This window comes from Chlorocebus sabaeus, chromosome 12 (assembly GCF_047675955.1).
Source record: "Chlorocebus sabaeus isolate Y175 chromosome 12, mChlSab1.0.hap1, whole genome shotgun sequence".
NCBI lineage: Eukaryota > Metazoa > Chordata > Mammalia > Primates > Cercopithecidae > Chlorocebus > Chlorocebus sabaeus.
This window is the reverse complement of record NC_132915.1, coordinates 36,377,610-36,403,281: the sequence shown is the minus strand read 5'-3', so window position 1 is coordinate 36,403,281 and position 25,672 is coordinate 36,377,610. Positions and strand designations below refer to the sequence as shown.

The 25,672-nt window shown below is 39.3% G+C and overlaps 1 protein-coding gene across 7 annotated transcripts in view; it reads right to left on the bottom strand.

The window, feature by feature from the left end:
• KDM4C (lysine demethylase 4C) overlaps positions 1-25,672 on the bottom strand; it is a 414,378-nt gene that overhangs the window by 43,955 nt on the left and 344,751 nt on the right. For 5 of the 7 annotated variants that reach the window (XR_012094785.1, XM_073021565.1, XM_073021568.1 and 2 more), the window contains 3 exons: positions 25,039-25,224; positions 23,430-23,531; positions 655-825 (listed from right to left, as the gene is read on the bottom strand). Coding sequence is in view for 5 of the 7 variants with exons in the window: in XM_073021565.1 (XP_072877666.1) it covers positions 655-825; positions 23,430-23,531; positions 25,039-25,224 (459 nt within the window). In the remaining 2 variants the exon portion in view is untranslated. The remainder of the gene's footprint in view (positions 1-654; positions 826-23,429; positions 23,532-25,038; positions 25,225-25,672) is intronic. The other 2 variants (XR_012094786.1, XM_073021567.1) reach the window with 1 other exon arrangement.

Sequence of the window (25,672 nt, the reverse complement as noted above, 5' to 3'; positions counted from 1 at the left end):
ACACACACACACGCGCGCGCACATACACACACACGCACATACACACAGACACACGTGCGCACATACACACACACACATACACACACGTGCACATACACACACACATACACACACACACAGAGTTCTAGTCTCCGCCACAGTAATGAAACTCATTAAATGCCACAGCCTTTCTTCTGTGTGAGTTTTGTTACTCCCATGAGGAATATCCAAAGATTTAAACACATTGTCAAGTCAGATTAATCAAAGCCATATTCTCTAGTTAAGCATAAAGAAAAAGAAGTCATAAAGGAATTCAAATTTGTTCACATCTTGTAACAGAAAAGAATAGGTGGATTTGTATCTGCTATGGTTTGAACAGGTCCCATCCAAAATTCAGGGGTTGCCAGTGTGATAGTATGAACAGGTGGGCCTTCAAGAGGTGACTAGGTCGTGAGGGCTGCTCCCTTATTTCTTGGCCAAATAACATTTCTCACTCAATTAAAAGAATCTGGGAAGATCAGTCTAAGTTCACCTGGCTATTATTTAGAATGATAAAGGCCATGAACCAAGTGAATGAGCTACTCAAAAAGCCAAAATAAAAATTCTGAAGGGCTCAGCTACTTTGGTTTTTTTTTAAAGACTCTGGGTAGCAGGTACTCAAGGAAGCCCACTTACCACGATATCCTCAGGAAATGTGTCTCTGCTGAAGGAGCCATCATCAAACATGACCTCGTAGAAGGTCTGCGACGTCACAGCCATCACTCTGCAACTGTAATACCGGGTGTTCCGATGCTTCGTGATGACCGTCTGTCCCACGGAAATGACCTTCTCGCAAGCCTTGGGCTTCTAAAAGAAGGCACGCGAAAAAGAAAATAAATAAGAGAGAGAACAGGAAAAGAAAGGACATAAAATAAAAAGTATTCATTTGAAAATCAATCATTGATTTGGCCAAGATTTAAAAAAAATTTTTTAACTTAATATTGAAGAATAATTTCAAACTTATAAAAAAGTTGCAAGAATACAAACAGTATAAACAACACTTGTTTATACTATCACTCTTTACCCAGGTTCATCCATTGGTTTTGTGTGTGTATGCATATATAAAGAGAGAAAGAATATGTATGTGTGTATATATATTATACACATGTGTATGTGTATATCCAACACACGTGTATGTGTATATCCAAATATATCAACTTCAGGAAACTGAACACTGATAGGATACTTTCATCTCCATCTACACTCCAGTTGGTCAAATGATCCAATAATGGCCATTATGGTATCCACCTTCCCTACCCTCAAACTCCCAAGTACAGAATCCAGTCTAGACTCAAGTATTGCGTTTAGTTGCCGCATCTCTTTAGGCTTCTTTAATCAGGACCATTTCCTCTGTCTTTGTTTATGGTAGTGATACTTTGGAAGGATACAATTCTTCCTCCTCCTGCTTTTTAACAAAGCATGTGTCTTAAGCTTCCTCATGATTAGATTCAGGTTATACATTTTTGGCCAGAATCCCAAATAGGTGATGTTGTCTTGTTCTGAAGGCACGTGATGTTTGCTTACCCCTCAATGGTGATGTTAATTTTGATCCTGATCAAAGTATAGTTCAATTTCTCCACTTAATTACTATTTTTCTAATATACTAAAGCAATCTGTGAAAGACACTTTCGTCACTATGTAAATGTCCTGTTCCTCTTAAACTGTTTGGAATTAGTGTCCATTGAGTTTTGTGCATAATCTTTACTGCAATGGTGGTGTATACTGATTTTTCCTGCTCTACCACCCCATCCACATTTATTACTTAGTTGACATTTGGTAAGCAGGAGTCGCCCATATTTCCCTGCACCCATCCATCCATCCATCAATCCATCTGTCCATCTGTCTTTATTCATCCATTGTCATTATGGGCTGATGAATTCCTCCTCCCCAGTTGTTTATAGTTCATACTTTACTTTATTATTTTGGTGTTCAAACTGTCCCAGATTTGACCAATAAGAGCCCCCTTCTGGTTCTTACGATCTTTCTTTCTTTTTTTTTTTTTTTTTTACCGGCAGTTCCTTACTATCTTGTCTGATAAGATGTTTCAGGATCATCTTGCACCAGTCCTGAAATTAGCCATTCCAGGAGTATAGTTCAGTTCAGAGAGGCAGTGACATTAGAAACTCAGATACAAGTGCTTAGGTATGCTCTTATTACAGGAGTATCTTTGATTCTCAGTTGTTCCAGCAGATGGAACAATGAAATACATGCATTTAACATGTGCACATTTATGTGCATAAATACACACATGCATATATCAATTTGCCACAAACACACATATATTGGGAATCACCAGTTCAGAGTGATATCCCTATTCATCCCTGCAGGTTCTTTCTTGCCCCCCTCTATTCCGTATTTGTATCTTCATCCTTTTTCAGTGAAAATGTTGGCTTCTACAATATAAACCCGTTTACTCATTTGCTCAATCCCTAAATACACCCAAGTAATTTTTAAGACCTGTAGGAGAGCTGTAGTAATAGTTTTAGACTAGAAAAACTAACACATATGACAGTTCATCTTATTTTTAAATTAAAAATTAAGACTCAAGTTCAATTACCAGCTCATACTGATAACAGCTGGGTTGCAGTCCTTTCCTAAGAATATGAGCATGAGTTGTAGACTCCATCTTTATTTCATTTTCTCCCTCCCCCTATTCTCCTTCCACACATATTCCTGGCATCCTATAAAACCATGTGTAGGCCTCAGGGTATACACATCATGCTAAGGAAACATAAGACTTAAGAACAAATGACTTCTCTCAGAAATACTTGGCAGAGTGATTGGCACATATTAAGTGCTCTAGAAATGTTAGCTTGATGTGTTTTGGGTTGTTTGTTTTGATTTTCAAGATAAGGCTATAGTCCCTGTTCCCCTTTCAGGAACTCCTACAAAGCCTGTACCTACTAGGAAGAGACTGCAGTCAATATCTAATGCCAAAGTCTGCTCTCAAGACTGGATCTTCTTTATACCAGCCTCAAAGGCTCATGCATCAACTCTGATTTGTTTCATGTCATGAGCTCTGACCTGCTGGGAAGGCCCTGAACCAAGCTCATGGGAAGGTCCAGGCCCTCATAATCCCCAAGGGACCGAAATTAGCCTGACATGTCATCTGTACCTACAGGAAGCTGGGACTCATTAAACCCCAGTCTTTTCTTGCATGGATATTTAGAACACTCCTGGGAAATTCAGTTTATCATCATCCAGAATCACAAGACAATTAGAGGCTTTGTTTTTGTTTCCCTCATGAATTTCAAAAAAGCTAAAACCTACCTTGTAGTGTGCACAGTGTTATGCTTAATCTTTTTCTTCTAGAAATCAAACAAAGACATTCCCAGAGAGTCATTCATTGACTAATTTCCTCAACAGTCATCTATAGCTAGCCAGTGGGCACCAGATCTGGTGTTGGAGAGTCAAATATACAAAACCACTAAGGCTGTATTCCTGTTTCCCGGAACAGGCCTACACAGGTATGCGCCATGAAGCCACCTCACAGGTGGTGTGAGAGAAGACTGATGAACACATTCCAGCATGCCAACTACAGCAGGACTCCTCATTCCTGGGCATGCAGCAGTCAGAATTAGGGGAAGAACACAATCTAGGACAGAGTGACGGGCATGACCAAAGGCCCAGCAGCAGGAAGCAGCCATTCTGTTGTGGGAACTGCAAGAGGTCTTGCTATGGTGTAGAAAGTAGGAGAAACTACAGAAATGGCCTAGGGACCAGGGGTCAGGGCGCTGAGAGTGGGGGAGAATAGTTCTTATGCCATCCTAGGGAGTCTAAATGTTATTCTGTGAACCTAGGAAGCCACTGAGGGGTTTAGATACAGAAGACAGGTGATCCAGGTCTGTATGGCCATAGACAAGGGGCTGGTGGAGCTTAGAGCGACAGTACAGTGGGAGATGAGGATCTGGAGAAAGGAACTGGGGACAAGAATGTTCATGATTTGGACAATGGGGCAGGCCCCCTCCCAGCAAACATCTTCATAAGGGTCTCTAACCATCTCTGCCATCTAGTGTCCCACATACCTGACAGAACAAAAGGATACTTTCCTTCTTTCCTCCCTGAAATCATTCCCCAGTGATTAGTGGGTTGCTTGGGAAATTCTTCTATACCTTTAGATGTGGGTAGGTATGTAAACATTTGACAAAGCACAACAGTAAGAAGCCTGATTTATATCACTATACTTGAAGTAGAAATCTTTAACAGCTAGGTGATAGTATTTAACATATACTGAGATAATTATGCAGTTTACGACTTTACCCCCATTCATTCCCTTTAAATATATCCAACCTTTTAAAGTAAGAGAATGACTTGGATGTAGTAATTCATATGAGTGGAGGCACAGCATGCAAGTGATGCGACTCCAAGATTGGGCCCGTGACAGTTACTTCAGGTTGTACAGGTTACAACTAACTCTAGGAGGCCACATTCACAACCTGTGTGGCCACAGACAGTGGCCCTGAGTGATGTGGATTAGGGATACACAGGCTTCATCTTGGCAGAACTTTCTTGCAGATGCTGCCCTCTCTGTCAAACTGAAACACAGTCATGGTCAGAAATACAAGCATTGGCCGGGCGCGGTGGCTCAAGCCTGTAATCCCAGCACTTTGGGAGGCCGAGACGGGCGGATCACGAGGTCAGGAGATCGAGACCATCCTGGCTAACACAGTGAAACCCCGTCTCTACTAAAAACACACACACAAAAAAACTAGCCGGGCGAGGTGGCGGCGCCTGTAGTCCCCGCTACTCGGGAGGCTGAGGCAGGAGAATGGCGTAAACCCGGGAGGCGGAGCTTGCAGTGAGCTGAGATCCGGCCACTGCAGTCCAGCCCGGGATACAGAGCAAGACTCCGTCTCAAAAAAAAAAAAAAAAAAAGAAATACAAGCATTGTATTTTAATATGGTATTAGTTATTTAGTGTATATTGGAAGTTTTACTAAAAATTGTTTGCCCTCAAAGGGGACAATGTGTTGGGATTTGCATTCTAAGCTGATTACTCTTTCAAGCTGTGTGATCTTGGGGGTGTTACATAACCCTTGTCATCCTCAGCTTCAGTTTGGTCACCTGTGGAAGAAATTATACCTAAATCAAAGTTATGCTATAAAACAGGATGAAGCACAAAGGTTGCCTAGCCTCATCGGTAGCAGACTCTCAGCAAATCCTAACTGGCTTCATCTTGGAAATGAAGAACATACCTGAGACCTTCAGCTCAGGCAAATCAACCACTTTTCTACAGTACCTGAGTCATTGGCATGGATGAGTGGGCAGTACCCTGACTTCACACTGACAAGGATCAATCCAGCCCCAAATCACTGCTGGAAAAACAATCTAGGCACCTACCCTTCACCTCACCCGCTCCAGCAGCCTCTGACTCTACTCTTGTCAAATTCAGGCACACGGCTACGGTCCCTAGGAAGGAAAGCATAATGTGGTCTCCTCTGCATCCCCAGGGCTCCCAGAGCCTTTGTTTACAACTCTCTTAAGACCCTGGCCAGATGACTCTTTCAGTTACCATCCCTTTAATGACAGGGTAAACTGGGCGAATCAGTGCCAGAGCTTGTCTTTTTATCCAGAGAACCCAGCACGGTGTCTGTAACACTGTTCCTGACAGATGAACAGTGAATCAATGAATGGATGGAAAAATGAGTGGGTGAGTGAATGCGTAAAAATTTTCAGAATGGAAGAGGAATGAATTCTATCTGCTTCTGTCCAGAAAAGGGCAAAGAGAAGCAAAGGGGCACTGTAGAGTGATATCCCTATTCATCCCTACAGGTTCTGTTTCTTTGGTTTCTCTTTCTTTGGCTGGGTGTGCATGTATGTGGGTAGGGGAAGGGAATAAAGAAGGTTTATGGTGAAATTCACAGGGTCTGGAAAGTAGAAGAGGCCAGCCAAGGGAAAAGGAAGGTGATGCAGGCTTTATAAGGAAGAGGCTGGTTCCAGATCACAACCATTTTCTTCCTGCTTAGAATATGAAATTTATGCAGATTGGCTGGTTAGAAAAATGGCCAGTATATAAATTAAATACACAACCTTCATCTAAATAAAAATTCTCAGAAACGTCAGGCATGCCCATTTCATGAGGAGTACTAAGGGAAATGGATTATTTCATAATGCTATTTTGATAGGATTTCTGATTTATTTTTGCAGGAAAAATGTATTGACAAGCATACCCCATAACTGATTATATATCCTCAAAAATATTTCCTGTCAGAAAAGCCTAAGAATCCATTGATGTTAAGAATGTCATTTCTGATCAGAAAAGACAGGCGTCATGTGAGGGCATCCATCAGATTAAAGAAATGGCTATGGTGTTCTGAAGATTAGTGTGCAAGCTAAGGCTGTAAAACTTGAATTTTCTTTAATATGAACTAAGCAGAAATGAACAAACAGTAGCTTAAAAAAATATACATGTCATTTTTTAAAATGGTAGAGCCAGTTAGAGATGCTGGGGAGATGACCAAAATATTAGGTAAAAAAAAAGTTACAGACATTCCATAAAAGCATAAATAATTCCTAGGAAAAATAACACATCTAGAGTTTCCAACATATGTCCATATACATGAGGTAATTAAATTCTCCCAATAATTTTGTGAGATAGTTTTTATTTTGAATAAATAGATGATGTAACATCTACTGACACTCTTGATAAAGTCAAGTGACTTTTCTAAGATCTCAGAACAGTTTAGAAGTAGTCTAGAGCAGTGCTCTCCCATGACATGTGATATGGTTTGGCTCTGTGTCCCCACCCAAAGCCACATGGAATTGGAATCCCCAGTATTGGAGGTGGGGCCTGGTGGGAGGTGACTGGATCATGGTGGTGGTTTCTAATGGTTTAGCACCATCCCCCTAGTGCTGTCTTGTGATAGACTTCTCACACGATCTGGCTGTTTAACTGTGTGTGTGTATAGCATCTCCCACTATCTCTTCCTCCTGCTCGCACCATGTAAGATGAGCAGCTTCCCCTTCGTCTTCTACCATTATTGTAAGTTTTCTGAGGCCTCCCCATCCATGCTTCCTGTACACTTGCAGAACCATAAGTCAATTAAACCTCTTCTCTTTATAAATTACCCAGTCTCAGGTAGTTCTTTACAGCAATGTGAAAACAGACTAACAGCAATGTGGAAACAGACTAATACAACATGGGTGCTCCAGACCATCAACCAGAAGAATAAACATGAAAAGAAATGACAGAGGAAATAAGCATGGGAAAAAATGAGTGAAGAAGTAAAACCAACCAGGAAGTAAACACAGGAAAACATGAGCTAGGAAATAAAACCAACCAGGAAGTAACACCAATAGAATTCAAGTAGTGGCCTAAAGAAATTACATTTCCTTTTATTTATTTTTTTTAAGCCTTCCATTGATTGAATGGGAGGTATTGTTCTAGATACTTGTTGAGGCAGTTCCCACATAAGATTTATTTACTTTCCCCAACATACCCAAAGGGTTGGATTAGTAACTTGGATTTGGAGCAGGGGTCTGGTGATAAAAATGCAGAATGTATATGCTCTCACTTTTCATCTACGTACACATATGTATACACACACGTACACTGTGGTAAATTTCCAAACTACCCAAAAATCTTCACTCCTCCCCGTTTCCACATCCCATGTATGTGACTTTGTAGTTTCCCACCCTCTGAATCTGCGTTAGACTGTGGCTTAGCTTGCATTGGCCAAAAGAATACAGCAGAAGTAATGGTACACAAATTCATAGCCTTTTGTTCAAGAGGCCTTGAACACTTTTGCTTTCTCTCTAAGAACCTCAGACTCTGCTGTGTGAACAAGCCCAAGCTACTCTGTTGGAGATGAGAGATCACACAGACCACAGGCAGTAAACGTGAGAGAACCCAGTCAAGATCAGACAAGCTATTCTGCAGCTGACCACAGATGCATGAAGCAGCATAGCTTAGACCAGAAGAAGCCCTCAGCCAAGCCTAGCCTAAACTGATGACCTACAGAATCCTGAGCTAAATAGTTATCACTGGTTCAAACCACAATATCTTGTGATGATTTGTCACTCACACAGATATATATGCCTAGAAAAAAGGAACACTGAGAAAATCCATTACTAAAATGTTAATAATGTATAACTCTGGGTAATGGGATTTATTTAGTACTTCTTTACGTGTTTCTCTGTATTTTTCATTGATTATATATTTAATAATTCCTGAAATACTAAATATAAAAAACTAAGAGTCCTTCCAATTTTTAAAAATTCCTTAAATATCAGCTAATCCATGTATAGTCAGAACTATTCAACTGATATGCTAAAAACAAAAACAAAAACCAGCAACCAAATGAGTTAGGAAGAAAACATCATCTCCAACATTTATTCTTCAGTTCAGTAATCATGATGTAAGAAAGACTTGAGAGAATGAACACTTTGTAAAGTGAAATGATAAAAATTTGGTCATAAAATTTCATCTGACTTACCTACATCTCATATTTAAGGCAAATGTGATATAAGAAAAAATTGCACTTTTACTTTGTTTTTAATAATCACCACTGATTCCAAAGACATGTTGTTTCAATCAAATAAATAATTTCATTCTCAGGTTTGGGGCTGTATTAAGAAAAAAACTAATCAAGTCTTTTTGGAATTCATTACTATACCTGTTCTTCCCATCATACTAAGCCACCTCTAAGGGACAGCACTAATAATAAGATCCAATTGTTTAAATGTAGAAGAGTCTTCTCTCCACTGATACCATGCTGCCTTCAATCAGGTGTCAACTTGGAAATAACACAGGCCCTTGTAAGAAAACTCTCTAGCTTTCCTAAGACTACCAATGTTGAAATAAACAGGCAAATTTCAAACAAAAGACAGCTAACTACCAATGATTACAACCTGAAGAAGGAGGAAAGTACGTTCCTAGTATCTGGACTGCTTCATCAAAGGCACAACAACATCCAAAAGGCCGACTTTAAAAAATTGAAAGCTAGCATTGAGAAAATCCAATGAAAAAAAAAAATCATCATTCCTTGCCTGATGAGCATTCTACAGCAGTGAACTCTGAGCGAAAATGCCAAGAACAAGCTGTCAATCAATGCCAGGAGGAAAAGCAGTACTAGGATGGCATGGGGTTAAAAAAAATGGCATTTAAATAAGAAATTACTAACGGCTCACTACAAATAAGGCACATTCCTAGGTGCTAAGAATAAAAATAAAATAATGAGAGAGTCCCTTCTCTCAAATAGCTCACATACTAGTAAGAGAGACAGACATGGCTGACCATAATGCAAGGTATTAAGAGAGCTCAGATCAGGGAAGGAAGAGGAGGCCCTCCAGAAAAGAAAATGCAGGTAAAGATCTGAACCAGGCCAGAGGTTGCCAGGAAGTACACATGCAGCACCCCAGGAAGGCTGTTGGAATATGTGCCAGGGACCTCTCTGGCTACTCTGCGAAGCCCTACTCAGAACTATGTTTTTGAATGCATAAAATAAACACAGAAGATTACAAACAAACAATTATATTTAAAAAATAAACTTGTTTTTCTTTTTTTTTCTTTTTCTTTTTTGGTTCCCTGACCAGGAAGGAAAAATAAATATGCTTTTAAAATAATGCATTAAAATGGTAATATGATTTCCACTGTAGACAGAGTTACAAAAACTGTTAATGCAATCTCTGCCTACGCTCAAAATTGAGAGAACTGTGAAATTTGTGCTAGAATTAATGAAAGAAAATAGTATTTTTTCCCATTTTCTAAGACACAAATTTTTCTTCATAATAATTAAAAAGATTTTATCACCTGGAATATTTAATGACACAGTAGCTAATCTTTTAACAGTAAACTTATGAAAATGGCAACAATACTATTTATATAATGGTGCTTATATATACTGTCACTAAAAAGACACAGTAATGAAATGAAACTCAACGAAGGCACCTTATGAAGGGTTAAGTTATGGAGGCTAAAACTGGTAATTTTTTGGTGGCCTAACCTGACACAGGAATCTAACTTAAATATTCAAGTGGACAGATGTACTACATTCTTAAATATCATTTCTCCCCACTGAGTTTTTGACAGAGATCAGAGAGAGAACAGTTAATCTCCAGGGCAAGAGCACAGAGAAGGGCTTTTGTGAGGTAGAATGAGGGAAGATTCTCTGCTTTGGCCGTATAGGTACTCTCTTATCAGACCTGGCAAGGGTGACCTGTGTTTACATCTGGGAGGAGGGTCACCCGATATTTAGCAAGATGAGTCATAGGCGGAGATGTCATCTTGGGAAAATCCCCAACTGGGTTCTCTATCTACATATGATGTTAATAAAGGGCGTAAATCCAAATGCAATAATGTATGTAGAAACCCACAGCGCCAGCAAGGCTGAACAGGTGAAGAAACCAAACTAAGTAACTTAGTCAATGTACAGGCCAAACAGCACATTTCCATTTGTATGCAATGACCCTTTCACCATCTCAACCTTGTTATTTCTCCTTAATTTCTATGAATTAATAACCTGTGAAATATTATTATTGTATTTTTTCAAAGTATCCATCTGATAAAAATTTCTACAAGGATTGGAATAAATAAATCAATACAAACTATTCTTCTTTTACCAGAGGTATGCAGCAGGAGTCACTCATCTAAACTTGCCTTGTCATAGTGAGAGCTTTCTTTGTAAATTACAAGAGCTATGTAAAAATCCTCTACCCAGAAAAACCTAAATCCCTGCGACTTCGTGAACAAATAATTGCTCTTACAGCACAAACACACATACAACTCAACAAAACGTCACAATTATTTAATTTTCCATATGTCTGTTTGTTCACATGTGCTTTTATTTCTCATGGGTTTTTAATTACAAACATATAATACAGTGGGAAATGGTGGTAAGCAGATTCCCAGCAGATTTAAGGTCTTATTCACTTTAATGTCTGTAGAAGCACAAACAGGCTGCATTAGATGCTGAGAAAAACTAATTTTTTTCCATCTGAATCGTGAGCTCACCTTGGAGGTAGTGGCCCTGTTTGGTAAGTGAAGAGTACTGGGAAGAGAGAACCATCTTTAGATATAGCAGAATCTTTGCCTCACTGTGTTAATGTGGCAACCTCTCAACAGGAACGCACCACCTGCTTGCTACGTATTCTAAATAGTAAGCAACTTAATTCATAAGGAGCAGAAACGAGAGTTCACATTAGTTTGGCTGGTGGAGCTCGGCCACTGCTAAGCTAAAACCTGGCATGAGCTTCACCTACAGTCACATCTGATTTCATTACTGTTGCTAGAGAATCAGTGAGTCCCCAGATGCTAGGCCCCAGAAGCTCCACCTTGGGCTTTTTTATTTCAGGAGTTCTTCAGGCTTCTTGGGTGCCAATAATATAACTTAGGAAGAGCAATAGATTCCCACAATCCCAGTCATTAACAGCGGGGGGGTGTGTGTGTGTGTGTGTGTGTGTGTGTGTGTGTGTGTGTGTGTAGAAATTAACAAGATGATTCTAAAGTTTATATGAAAATGTGAAGAACCTAAAATACTCAAAGCAATGTTGAAAATAAATAACAAAGTTGGAGGAATTACAATTTGGAGAGAATAAAAGGGGAAGGAAAAGTATTTACTCAACAATAAGATAATTTTCCTTTAAATGACTTCTGATGGAACACTTTCAAACGAGAGAAGCAAGGAACACAGGGTATCCTTCAATGGTAACTCCTGCCTGTAACGATTTCTGACTCTCAAATACAGTTGGTGAATGGGTTAAACACACCTAAAATAGATGCAAATATTTTGTTACTGAACAAGGTAACCCAAAGTAAAACAGACTAATTAAATAGTTTAACAGATTTTCCGTACCACCAAGAAGGAAGTCCAGGTAAATCATAATACCATGTAAACAAATCCAAGTCATAGTCTCAAATTAGAAAAATGACTACTAAAACAGCACAATCTAAATGAAATGCCATGTGCTCTGATTCTGACAACCTGAACATTCTGTAACTTTTGAAGACTGTTGAACCTCTCTGAAATTCAATTTCATAATCTGTCAAATGGGTATAATCATAATATGTACCATACACAAGTTTACTATGAACATCAAATGAGATAATGTACTATGTGTAACTATAAAACACACTATACAAATGTTAGCAGGAGACAAAATTATAGAGGTAGAGGTAATTGTACCTATAAAGACATACTGTTTACATGAGGAGAGAATGACAGAGAAAGAGAAAACACAAACTTCCTAGGTTTCTCTGGACTTTAGAAGAAGCAACTAAAGGTACAGTGAAAGGAAAGTCAGCCAAAAGCTTTCTACTGGCCATCACATCCACAGCAGGAGTGCATATTCTGCCTATCTTGCCAATGTTACTCAAAAGGGATAAATCCACAAAGTGTTTAAAGTCCAGTATTAATCAGCAAACGAAATCCATCTGTCAGATTGTCTAGTGTTAATTGAGTGGACCCATGTACCCAGCACTGTGCATGAAAGAGAGGTATGTTATGGGGTTCACGTGGGGGCAGGATGGGAAAGAACTGGGATGCTCTAACGGTAACTGCATCCTTCCTAGTTTCTTGCCTGCGGCCCTCCTGTTGTCGATCACCTAAGGTCCATACAACCTTAGGTGGTCCACATTACCTCAATTAAAGTTACTTTCTCAGATGAAGTAAGGACACTGCTCTGTTCTCCAAATATGTAATAAAGATGAAAATTTAAGGTATAATTAAGTTGTGGAATGTAAGGATTTCACCAAATTTTGTATTTTCTTCTAATTCCTGAGAAATGTATGGGGAAAGGTGAACAAACTTAACTAAAAAGCCCACTCAAGGAGGGACAAACAAAATGGAAAATAACTCATTAAGGTATCTGATGCTTATAAAGAAGAAAGTTTCACTTCTCCCTGCCTCCTGCTCCAACCAAAAGCTTCCGAGTGCCAGGTCTGCCCAGTAATGGTTGAGAGAGAAACCAAAATGATATTTCAGAGTATCATTCCAGAAGAAACAGGAATTTCTTACATTTCTTAAGACATTATAATTTCACTGGCCCACTACACCAGCGTAGGATGAGAAGACAAGAAAGGACACGTGACACTTCAAGGTGAAAAGATGCCAACTTCTGACTGGCAATGGTCAAGAAACTGCCCGTTTTCCCTGGAAAGAAAAGAGGTATTGACTTGCATGTGAGAAATGTGCAGAGCCCAGGGATGCTCCAATATTCCATGGAAGGATATGACAAAGAAGATAAGGCATTCCTCTGGAATCACTGGCTTCCTGCCAAGAGGCTTCAGGAGGCCTTTTGAGCTAATCCAGAGTTTTGCATATCATATTTGTTGAAAGTGGGCACACAATCAAGACTTGGAGAGTAGCCTTTTAGTTAGAAATATTGGAAGTTATTTCATTTAATTGCCTTTTCTATTGCTTGCAGTTAATAGTCTTAAAAATATTAAACTTTCATTACATTTGTCAGTATCTAAGGATTTCATTATGGCTATGGCATCTAATTACTGTTTTCTACATGAAGGAATTGAATATCCTGCCTCTTACGCATTATAAGATGTTGGAATGTCAAATACCCTTTGCTGTTGTGTGTCTGTTGACACATTCCATTTATATTTTTCTACTGTATCTATGATGCTTGACTTAATATTAAAATATGAGATTAGTGTCACTACTTAATTTTCTTAACAAGCTATCAGACGATTCTGTATGCCTTAATTATTTTTTTTTAAAAGTACAAATTGCTGCAAAGCTTAAAATTTCCTGGGAACTGAGAAATATTAATTCCATGCAAAAGCAAGAAAGCATTTTACATGAAAGTACACCTTATCTAGGGAAAAGAAAAAAAACCAAATAGGTGGTCCTTGGAATGGAAGAGTTGATTTTCCTCAGTAAGTTGGCCTTTGAAGTTGTCAAGTATCAAGTGTCCCATGTAAATATTTCTTTTTTTTGTTTTGTTTTGTTTTGTTTTTTTGAGATGGGGGTCTTGCTCTGTCACCCAGGCTGTATTTCAGTGCAGTGGCACAATGTTGGCTTCCTGCAGTCTTTACCTCCTGGGCTCACGTGATCCTACAGCCTCAGTCTCCCAACTAGCTGGGACCACAGGCGCATACCACCACGCTCAGCTAATTTTAGTATTTTTGGTAGAGATGGGTTTTTGTCATGTTGCCCAGCCTGATATCACCTCAGCCTCCCAAAGGGCTGGGACTACAGGTGAAAGCCATTGCACCTAGCCGCATGTAAGTATTTCTTAATGCAGTTGCCCCCACAGTGGGATCTAGGTCTGCTAAGGGGCTCCTGGGTTCCACAGTGTACTCTGTGGTGGAAATGACAGAGCCAAGTAGAAAACACAGCACTGACAAGTTTCACCTAAGAATTCTGATGGATCTGCTTTTGTGATAAAAACCAAACACCTACACCAAAATGCCTTTGTCTTGAATTTTTTAAAAATCAGGGTCAATTTGCAGTTTTATAAGGACAGAATAAAAAATTTAGGTAAATATTTTTCCTGAAACCACATTATTACACACAGAACTAAAGCCATATTTTGAGAGACAGGAAAGCTATTAAGTTTTACTAATGAAAATGCTAATATATTGATGTGATTATTCATAACTAAATAGGTGCTAATTCCCTTCATTCCAATTAAGTTTAAAACGTTATCAATTGTTACTAATTTCTCAATGTACCCACATACATATCAGAACAGATAAAATTTTGTGTTTTTGTCCCTGAGGGTGACAAGACTCAGGAACATGAATTCCTAGCTCACATGCACAATGTCAGCTATTTCCAAAATAAAGAAGAGTAGCATTGCTGCAGAAAGATTTTTCAGTGCTTCCTATGTTTCAGTATGTTTCAGATGTTAACTATTATGAACCAGGCCTAAAGGATCTGTCCCCAGAAAACAGAATTTAAGGAATAGTATGGTAGCAGCCCCTCTCCTCTGAATATGTTTTATATCAAATATTACGAAATTACTGGTATTACACCAGTTTTAACCTAAAAAATAGCAATTTCATACATTCATCCTGGGATCCATTTGGCCTCACATCAGTATTTATCAGGGCTTTAAGATACGGGTAAGTCTCTCAACAAGACTTCAGCATGGTTCTAAGTGGCAAGCAGTAAAGAAGCAGAGCAGGAACCAGAATGCAGGACTGCCTGGAGTCAAGATTGTTTTGACTACACCACACTCCCAGATGCTGGCAACTCCTGATGCTCTCCAGCACGAGTCTTCATGAATCCAATATTCTGAGAAGTACCAGTCCTCTGAAGCTCATTTCCCAGACTTTGAAGATTCATCAACATAATAGGAGCTCATCAAATGCTTGGGAAATTATTTTTCATTAGTACCAAGAATAGCCTAGAGTTCAACCATTTTTAGAGTAATCTTTCCAAAATCACGATAAACTCCCTTGCCTTCTTTCGTAGAGTATGTTGAGGCTGTTGTGAGCATGGGGGTTTGCAGCAGCTCTCCTTAAGCCCTTGCTCTATCAACAGAAAGCACAGGGAGAGAAGCACAATACTCACTGACCCAGCCCTTCCTATGGAAATGGCTAAAGATCAGCAGTAGGAAAACAAATTAGGGGGTACTGAATAGGGTTTAAAAATGTTTAATGGGATATATTTAAATTTCCTAGCAAAATTAAGAAAAATTTTATCTTCTCTGGCTATACCTGATAATGTGAATAAGAGAAAGATAGGTTCTGAATGTAAATATTCTAAAAGGTCTATGCTAAATATTCCTCCTCCCAGGCAAATCTAACCTTCACTTCCTATCATTGGGATAAGTGGAGAGAGAGCTCAACAAAACCCTTCTATTGATAGGTGAGGGATTTCTTTTTAAAAATATGTGTTAGATTTAGGAATATTGATCAGATTCAGGTCTGTATCACTGTCGTTTTTTTTAAGTCCTTGCTAAGAATTCTCTTTACTCCATACCTTTGCTTTGGTCAGAAATCTCTCTTTGTCAATAACAACACTGCAAATTCAGCAGACCATTTGTTTAAAAACTTACGTAGAAGAAAAAAATCATATACAAAAACTAGATGATTATGTACAAGTCTGAGAAAAAAAAGAGTATATCTGGTCAAAACAAACTTTGTTAAACAGAATTTTAGTTTGCAATATCCAAATTGTTAAAGGAAAAACAATTCTATCATCAGCAAAACACAAAGACACCCAGGATCTTAGAGACACAGATGAGGGTTTATGGAAATGACACCATTCAGATCACTGTGAGATGAGTGTTAGCTAAACTCTGGTTCACTTTATGAAAAGGAGAAAGCAGAAACTAAAAGAAGACAGTATCAAGCCATAGAAGTAAGCTCCAGATGAAGTGAGGGAAAATAAAAAGGAAATTGAAAGGATAGATTCAACCTATAGCTACATTTGATGTATCAGCCCTGTGGGGGCCAGGGCAAGCTCACTGGCATTAGATGGGCACACTAAGAGTGACAGTAGGCAAAATTCCTACTCATCATCAGTTATAATTAACTGGTTGTCCCTTGGGGTCTTCTCTCTCCCTTCTCCACTACATCTGATTTACCAAGGCCTATAATTCCACCTCCAAAGTGTCCCCATAATCAAAACCATTCTCCTCATCCTGGGACACGGCCATGGTGGAAATCCAGGTCTCTGTTTCTTCTCACCTGCTCTGGAGCATCAGTTTCCTGCCTCTAATCAATCCTTTCTACTCGCTAATTCACTCCCACTTGGCCTCAAGATTGAGCTTCCTAATACTGCCTGCACATAAACCTTGCATGGGACCATCCACTATAGAATAAAGCAGAACTCCCCCAAATTTTCCTGAAGCAGTGGCAAAGGAGTCCAAGGAATTCCCCTGGGGAACATGGAGGAAGGAAAGTCTCAAGAGTAATGCCTGAATGAGAAACTCTTTTTTCTTTTTAATCTTCCCTACTTTGAGGAACTCTTGAAACAAGATAAATAATAGCCTCTCCTGCCTGGTCTCAGCATGATCCACTTTGTGCGTGTGGGCGCATGTGAGAGACAGCTATTGGGTAACACGTTTGCACCCCACCAAGGGACGAACTGAGTACCTGTGGGTCTTACTCCCAGGAGGCCTCCCCAAAACAATCTTCTCCTCACCATGACGCACCTCCTCTAGAAAGGATAATCCTTCCTGTCCCTCACCTTGTCCCTAAAAACAGATCTTTGTTTAGCCAAGAACATTTCCCTAATTTGAAGATGGGAGAAGATTTTTTAAATTTTAATTCAGGGACATATAAAAAGGGGGTTTCACTTTTTATGATAGACAGTCTTCAATCTCTGATCACCCAATCTACTTCACCAGCTTCACCCTCCCACTCACCATCCATCCTGACTCCCCCTAAACCTGACATGTCTGAGACCCAGTAACGTCGAACTCTTCAGCCTTCCTCAGATACACCAGGCCTTTGAGGAAGTTTGTGCACACACTATTGCCTGTGCTTAGAACACCCTGGACTCTTGAGTCAGATTGCCTGGCTTTGTATCCTGGCTCTTCCACCTACTACCTGTGTAATATACAGCAAGTTATATAAACTCTGTTTCCCTTTCCTCATCTGTTAAAAAAAAAATAAAAAGATAATAGTACAGGTTGCACATCTGTCATCCAAAATGCTTGGGAGCAGAAGTATTTCAGAATTTTTCGAATTTTAGAGTGTCTGCATTACACTTACTGATTTAGTTTCCCAAATCTTAAATTGCGGATTCTGAAATGCTTAAATGAGCATTTCCTTTGTGTGTCATGTTGGTATTCAAAAAGTTTCAGATTTTGGAGCATTTTGGATTTGGATGCTCAACCTATACCTACCATGAATGGGGCACTGACGATTAAATAAGTTAGTATCTGAAAAGCCTTTAGAACGCAGTTTATCACATTGTATTAAATAAATGTGTCCCACCATTGTCTCATCAAAAAAAAAAAAAAATATATATATATATATATATGTTTGCTTGAAACAGTTGTGTGAATGAGGTCTGGACAGCAAGAATGAAGTCAGATGGAGAAGTTTAAAGAAAAAAAGTTACGTTTACTTCCAGGATGCTTCACGGTCCCTACATATATCGAACTGAAGAGTTTTAAGGCAGTCTAACTAAAGTTCTCCATAACTAACTTTTGTGCTAAGCCATATTTTTTATATCTGGCTAAACAAGTGCTGGGATAAGAAAGGGAAAACAAGCAGTATAGTTGCCGTATTAGTTATCCGTTTCTCTCCAATACTGAAAGTGAAAAGCGGCTGTATTTTCCTTGGTTTCAGGTCAGTTTAAAAATCTTGGGACGAGGTCAGTTTCTGAGATTTCTACCCCACTCTCATCCCTTCTTCAACAGGTTTAAAATATTTTCAAATGTGGGAAACTGTCTTCAAAGGAACTGTAAACTTTGCTCTTAAAGAAAGAGACCTGAAAAGCAGAGGTCCCCTGTGGAAGAGTATGTGCACATAATCAGGCTCTGGATCCAAGCACACAGAGGACGAGACGGTGGTAGGCCCAACCTATACCTCACTCCCACCCGCTAAACCATACAAACCCAGGAGGAGTTAAGAGAATTTTAGAAAAACAGGTCCAAATCTTTAGGCATCACTTAGGAAAGGAGAAATTGCATTAATAAGTCCTCAAGTTAGAACAATGTAAAAATAAACTTATTAAAGCCAGGTAAATTGGACATATCAACATGAACCCTGAACCATTTGAAAAAAATAAGATTCATCTGCTCTGTCACTAAAGTGGCTCTAGTACTAAATTAGCCAGCACTTAAATGAAACAAAACATGGTAATGTGCACCTTTCATGGCAAATTTGTTCCCTAGTAGAGCTCCCATAAAACAGAACCAGGGCTCTTTGATGAATCACTGATTCCAAGTTTGGTACAACAGAAACCAAGATAACTCCCGCATTTCCGCTGAGAAAAAACAAAGGTAGTTTTTCAAAGACGTCTACAAGTATGGATTAGTCCATTCTCATGCTGCTATAAAGAACCGAGGAGACTAGGTAATTTACAAAGGAAAGAGGTTTAATTGCCTCACAGTTCCACATGGCTGGGGAGGCCTCAGGCAGAAGGCACCTCCCCACAGGACAGCAGGAAAGAGAATGAGTGCTGAGTGAAGGGAAAAGCCCTTTATGAAGCCATCAGATCTTGTGAGACAAACTGCCACCATGATCCAATTACCTCTACCTGGACTGCCCTTGACACATGGGGGTTATAATTCAAGATGAGATTTTGGGTGGGGACACAGCCAAACCATTTAAAAGTGGTTTAAAATTAGAAATTAGAAATTCACCTAGAAGCGGCTCCAAAAGGCCCAAGTGGAGCAGGAACATCAAGAAGAAAATTTTGGTCAACTGGTATGAAATGGGCTCAAAAAAGGCTACAAACCACGATGATGTTTAAAAGAGTCAAGTAATATAAAGTAAAGCTAAGCAAAGTCCTAACCACGGATATAAATTAGCTGAATACTGCTTAATTACAAAAACAATTATCTGACCACCCGTCTTACACCCAAGGGGCACAATATAGTGAAATGCATATATGGTGAAATGTAATTCTGGCCTTCCAACCAAAAATCCTGTTGGAACGAATTGGACTGAAATGTATAAACTAGAATCAGGGGTAGGCTCTGGAGGAAAACAGGCTTTCTAAAAATTCTAGAAAGTTGGAGAGAGATATCGTTCAGGTACCCATCTGGGAACAGAACTACTTTCTTCCCCTAGTTGATTACATAGTATTGCTGACCTTGATTTTGGTTTAAGAACTAGGGCATCTTCAAGTTTAGAAAAATTTTATTAAAATGAGAAGCACGGATACTCAGTTTTCCTGAATGAGACCCAAGTATAAAAGCCTATGGTATAGCAAAAATACATGTTTAGTTTCAGATCTGGCAACAGCCTACACATATACAAAACTGCATATGCCCATTAGGGAAACAGGACCCAGGGGGAAGTTTTGTTATTATAGGCTGCATTCACTTCTACCCTATTTGCTGAATCCACTTCTGCTACAATTCTGCATCCTTGGCTAATTAAAAGGGAATGTTATAGTGGGAGTGAGTGTTTTGGAGTCTCTCCCTATCAATCCATAATCAACCTGAAATACTGCTTGGCCTTTTATAATTAATAAATTCACATAAAAGTATACTGATTCTTATTTTTTCATTAAGTATTTTCTCAATAACAGACACTGAAAGCATAATATGCTCTACAATACAATACAGGATAAGAACTACTATTCTAAGGTATAGAATTTGGAAGCCTCAAACATCCATCTTTCCACATTAATGAGGCCTAGAATGTTTCACTGTTGTTAGCAATGAGAAGCAGCCCACTACATCATCACCCCAAGATTAGTTATATAGTCATAGGTTAACCCACAGAGCTCTTGCTTTGAGCTCTTCAGCAGATTCTGTGTATTGTGGTGTCCTCTCCTGTCCTAAGCCCCTGCCTCATGATGACAGGAAGGAGTTGCAATAAAACTGGCCTAAAGACCCAGAGGCTGGAAAAAGCATTCAGGCTGGGTGCGGTGGCTCATGCCTGTAATCCCAGCACTTTGCAAGGCCAAGGCGGTCAGATGGCTCAAGTCCAAAAGCTCGAGACCAGCCTGGGCAACATGGTAAAACCCAGTATCTACAAATAATACAAAAATTAGCCAGACATGGGGGCGCACACCTGCAGTCCCAGCTACTCGGGAGGCAAAGGTGGGAGGATCACTTGAGCCCAGGAAGCGGAGGTTGCAGTGAGTTGAGATCACGCCACTGCGCTCCAGCCTGGGCAACAGAGTAAGACCCTGTCCCCAAAAAACAAAAAACAAAAAAGCAATCAGTAAGTGCTAAGCAAGGACTCAGCTGTATTATTAAGTGTTAGAAGACATATGAAAGAGGGACAGATGGTGGAATAACAAGATCCGAGACGAGTTTCTAGAATGGGAGGTGCCAGAACAGAAGCCATCCTACCCACCCTGCTTTCCGTTATGCACACAAAAAACACTGCTCTGAATAAGGTGCATATGTGAAATACCTAACACACACTTGACATAAAAGATGTTCAATAAACACTAGTTCTTGTTCTTCTCCACTAATCCCATTCCCTAGCATCAGATAATTATTTTAACAAATTTATACCAAGCTGCTCCTATGGATAGCCAAGTGCTAGCTGATAGAAATAAAAAGACAACAACAACAACAACAAATACTGTCCTGACCTAGTTACAATAATACTAAAGGAAAAATATGCAAAATCACATAAATTAACCAATGCAGTGTTTTCTCTATAAAAGTTCTTCCTCTCTTTTAAATAGGTATCTGTCTCCATGTTAATAGCCATGACTTCTAAGGTTTCTAAAACTATGAATACAACTTAAATGTCATACTTTTCTGGAGGAAAGAATATTAAGAAAAAACACTATGTACCTCATATAAGATGTATAAAGAGGCCATGTTCATTGCAGTGAATTAAATATGCAGATCATTCTAACCTAATATGAAAGTTTACTAAGTAACTTGCCAGGAAAAAACATTGCATGCCATCTTCTCACCTCTGTTTTTCAGGCATCCCTTCCACTGGGCAGCTGTCTAGTTTACTCAAGTGTGAGATGGCTGGTGGGGTGCTATATTTTGCAGAAGTATACGGTTTACAGGTAGCTGACTATTTGCTTTGAAGAAAAAATACATTTCCAAGGCTTCCAGTTTCATAACTACTATGTATTATGTTGTCTTTTCCTTACAAACATCTGTGCAACATTCAGATAATTGGGTTAGGAATATATCCAAGTGGAATCTTTGGAAATATAGCCAGAAAATAGGTTATAATGAATCATGCAAAAGGTGGTGAAGTGGACAGTGTGACGACACACATGGACAGATGAGCACACACTCATGTGCACACATGAAGGAGACCTTACATCTGAAACACAGCAGTGACATTCAAAAACGGTGTTTGACAAAAACGCTGGCAAACACATGCTAAAATTTAGGTTGAAATAACAGGGATCAGCTGTATACTTCCTGTGACATACTCTTTTCCATCTTTAAGAATTTTTACCCTATTTTTTTCAAACAATGCCTATTCTAATTATAAACTCTGCTTGCTGCTTGATGGAATAATGTGTTAATAAATCAGATGAATTTTATACAATTATTCAAAATAATTTTACATCCAAAGCTCAATAAACAATGAATAAGCTCATATACTTAAAATAATTAGCTGGGCACAGTGGATCATGCCTATAATCCCAGAACTTCGGGAGGCTGAGGCTAAAGGATCTCTTGCGCTCAAGAGTTTGAGACCAGCCTGCGCAACATGAGAACTATTTAAAAAATATATTAATTAAAAAATAATAACTTATGACACTAATGGAATAGTAGAATTTTCCTTAAAATGGTCCTTTTGGATGCTTTATAGCAAATAATTGGGAGAAATAAAAAATAAAGGACTCAAAAACCCTAAAGTGAGTAAAAATGGAGATTCTACTGAAGCAACAGTAGGTTTATACTTCATTTCACCTAAATTGTCCAGGCATCCTCCACTATTCTGTAAAACAACTGGGCCAGGCTGCCAAGTTAGCCTGAACTTTATTTTATAGTTTTCACTGCTATGATTCGGCAATTGCCCATTACTTTCAAATAATCAATGCATGGTTAAGAACACAGACAAACTACAGTTTCTGCTCTAAGAAGCATATCTCTTAGCATTCACAGTTGACACAAAGAGAAATATTTGAGTGAATCTGAACTTTTCTATGCTTGATAAGGAAAGAACATTTAAAGCAATAGGGGCAAATCACAATGTTCTTAACCAAAGTTGCCAGATTCTATAAATTCCTTCTGCTTAGTTCCCAAACACTTTGGGGAGGAATCCATACTTGGAGTCTCATGGAAGAAGAATGGATAAGAAATAGCTACTAGAAATATACTTCAGAAATAGAGTGCTAATAGTGCTTCTCCCAGAAAATGTAGCAAAGGCAATTTATGAACACGAAAATTTTTCCGTCATCAGGAAAAGCTGCCTCATGTAATGTTGTAAATTACATGATGTTTTCCCCCAGTCTTTACAAAGTGTACCAAGCTGAAAGCGGATCTGTAGGAGATAGTAGTTTCTAAATCACCTCAAAGTCAAATATTTTCTTTTTCATCATCATTTAGGAAACACATTAGTAACCTAAACCTGACTGAACCACACACCAGAGTTAAGAGGAATGAGTCCTGATTAAACACCTGGATCTCTTTAATAGCAACTTCAATATAATCATCAGTAACCACAGGGCTTTGGAAAATTAAAATGGTAATGCATGATCCCAAGCAAAGCTTCAGATGAACACCTCTAGCGCCATTTGAGGTTTGGAATTCACCAAATAATAGAGTATGAGCTAAAAAGGCATTTACATTCCAGCACCTGCCACTCATTATCTGCATCTATTTGGGCAAGGAATTAAACTTCTCTGAACTTAGGTTTCTTATCCTCAAAACAGGAAAAACACTACTCACGTGGCCCAGTTCACATAAGATTGTAGCACCAGCAGCAGCAGCAGTAGAAGTAGTAGTAGCAATACAACTTTCATTTTTTGAGTGCTTACTCTGTGCTGTGAACTGAAAACAACATGGTGAGGTGGGATACCATGTTTTACAGATGACGAAGCTGAGGCTCAGAAATAAGAACTTGCACAGGGTTGCACAGTCTGTTACTGGCAGAATCTAAGTGTGAACACCAAGTACTCTGACTTCAGAGGTCATGAACTTGTTCACATCTCAAAATGCATTCATATACATTCTCTAATGAGGTAATCCTGTTGACTGCACACAGTCATGTAAGGTGTTATTACTATATTTTTTTAAAAGTTGCTAAAATGTATTTTCTACTGGATACATAATACTATTCTTAGCAAAAGGACATCAACTCAAGAAACTATGGAAAAGGCATGAATGAATATGCAACTTGGAACCTGAAACAATGAAAAAATAAGACAAATAAAATAGATGTGACAGTTGGTGACATCATTTTGTACATTTGTGCATCCACTCACATCCGCACAGAGCCCCAGTCCACAAACATCAAATATCTCTCAAGACATCAATGGAAATTGCTGAAAGCATTACAAAGAGCTGGGAGATTTGTTGTGTGTGACTCCACAAGCCAATGCTGATGACTTGGCAGGCCGCTCACAAGAGGTTATTAGGGACATAGGACAAGCATGTTAGGCTGTTAATAGCCTGTGGCCAAATCTCTCAGGGAAAACAAAGTGCGGCAAGTTAGCAGAGCCGAGCATCTAGACAATGCTTTAGCCTCCTATTTGGTAGCCAAAAACAATTATGGTGAACTGGAAAGCTAACAAAGACATATCAACTATCCCTACACTGGCATATTTCTAAGTGTTTAAACCAGAGGAAAGATTTCATTCTCCAAGAACAGGCCAACGGAAATATGGCTAAATTCATGTTATTTGGTTGCAAACACTTTTCCCAGAAGTAAGCTCAAAAAAATTTGTTCTCTATATTTCTCCTCTACTTTTCTATTTTTTTCTATGAGACTATCCTCACTCCTTCCAGAGCCCCAGGCTATCCCTCACATATGTCATCTCAGGCAGCAAAGTCCCAACAGCTCCTGGCCATCCTACCTCTTCCTTTACTGTGCTGCTGCTCTGTTTCTTCTAAAAGAGATAAAACAACATCCCAAGACCACAGTGTACAGTTTCATAGACTGTTCACTACATAATCTCAGGTGGTGATCCCCTCGCAGAAATGGTTTCACTCTCATCCTGGATATGGGCAGTGCACAATGTGTACAACCAAACTCAGCAGCCCTGTGTACAGATCCAACACCAGAACAGGCATGAAGAGTTTTCTGCATTCATCTGTTCATTTACTCATTCAACTCACACAGATTTATTGTGTCTAGTGTGCACCAGACACTTGACAGGTCCTAGGCAAATACCAGTAAATAATAGTGTGCAATCCCCGCCCTCAAGGAACTCACGGTCCAGACATGTCAACAATGAGTAATATTACAGAATAAAGCACATTATGTCTGGGAGGTAGTCTAAAACAGGAGAAAATCCAGACGCGGTCCTAGCACTGAGGAAGGGAGGGCACGTCTTACCACATTGGGGTTGACCTTATGTCGAAAGCATGTAATGTTCACCACATAAGGCCAATCGTCAGGCTCCATCAATACCCCAGCAGCATGGGCACAAGTGACATGGAAGGAGGCCGGGCAGCGACCGTAGGAACACTGGATGCAGGCTCCAGAGACCCTCTTAACCCGGTGTCTGCAGAAGATGCATTTCTGGAAGGTTAAAACAGAGAAGAACATCAATTCACGTTCTGTAACCCAGTCAGTTCCCACAATTTACAGAACAATAGCTACTAGAAAAGAAAAAAAAAGAAAAAACTGATTACATCAAGAAGTCCTGACCCTCCAGGGGCCCTAGTGGTGAGAGCATCTGTGGCAATGTAATCTACTTACTTTAAAAGCAGCACACTGCTATGGTCACAGACTACCAGACATATGTTTAACTATTTCTTGTAGCAAGGAAAGCCAAACACTTCTGCACATACTCCCATAGGCACAGAGCTCAGGAAAAGACCCCAGAGGTGCTCCTATAAATAATCCATGAATGCTGAAGCTACTTCTGTTTTACCCTCCTGTACTGCAGGTCTTTCTGTGCAACAAGAAGTAGAATATGGGTTTGGAGGACAGGTCATTCTTTCATAAATTAGATGTGGTCTTCAAA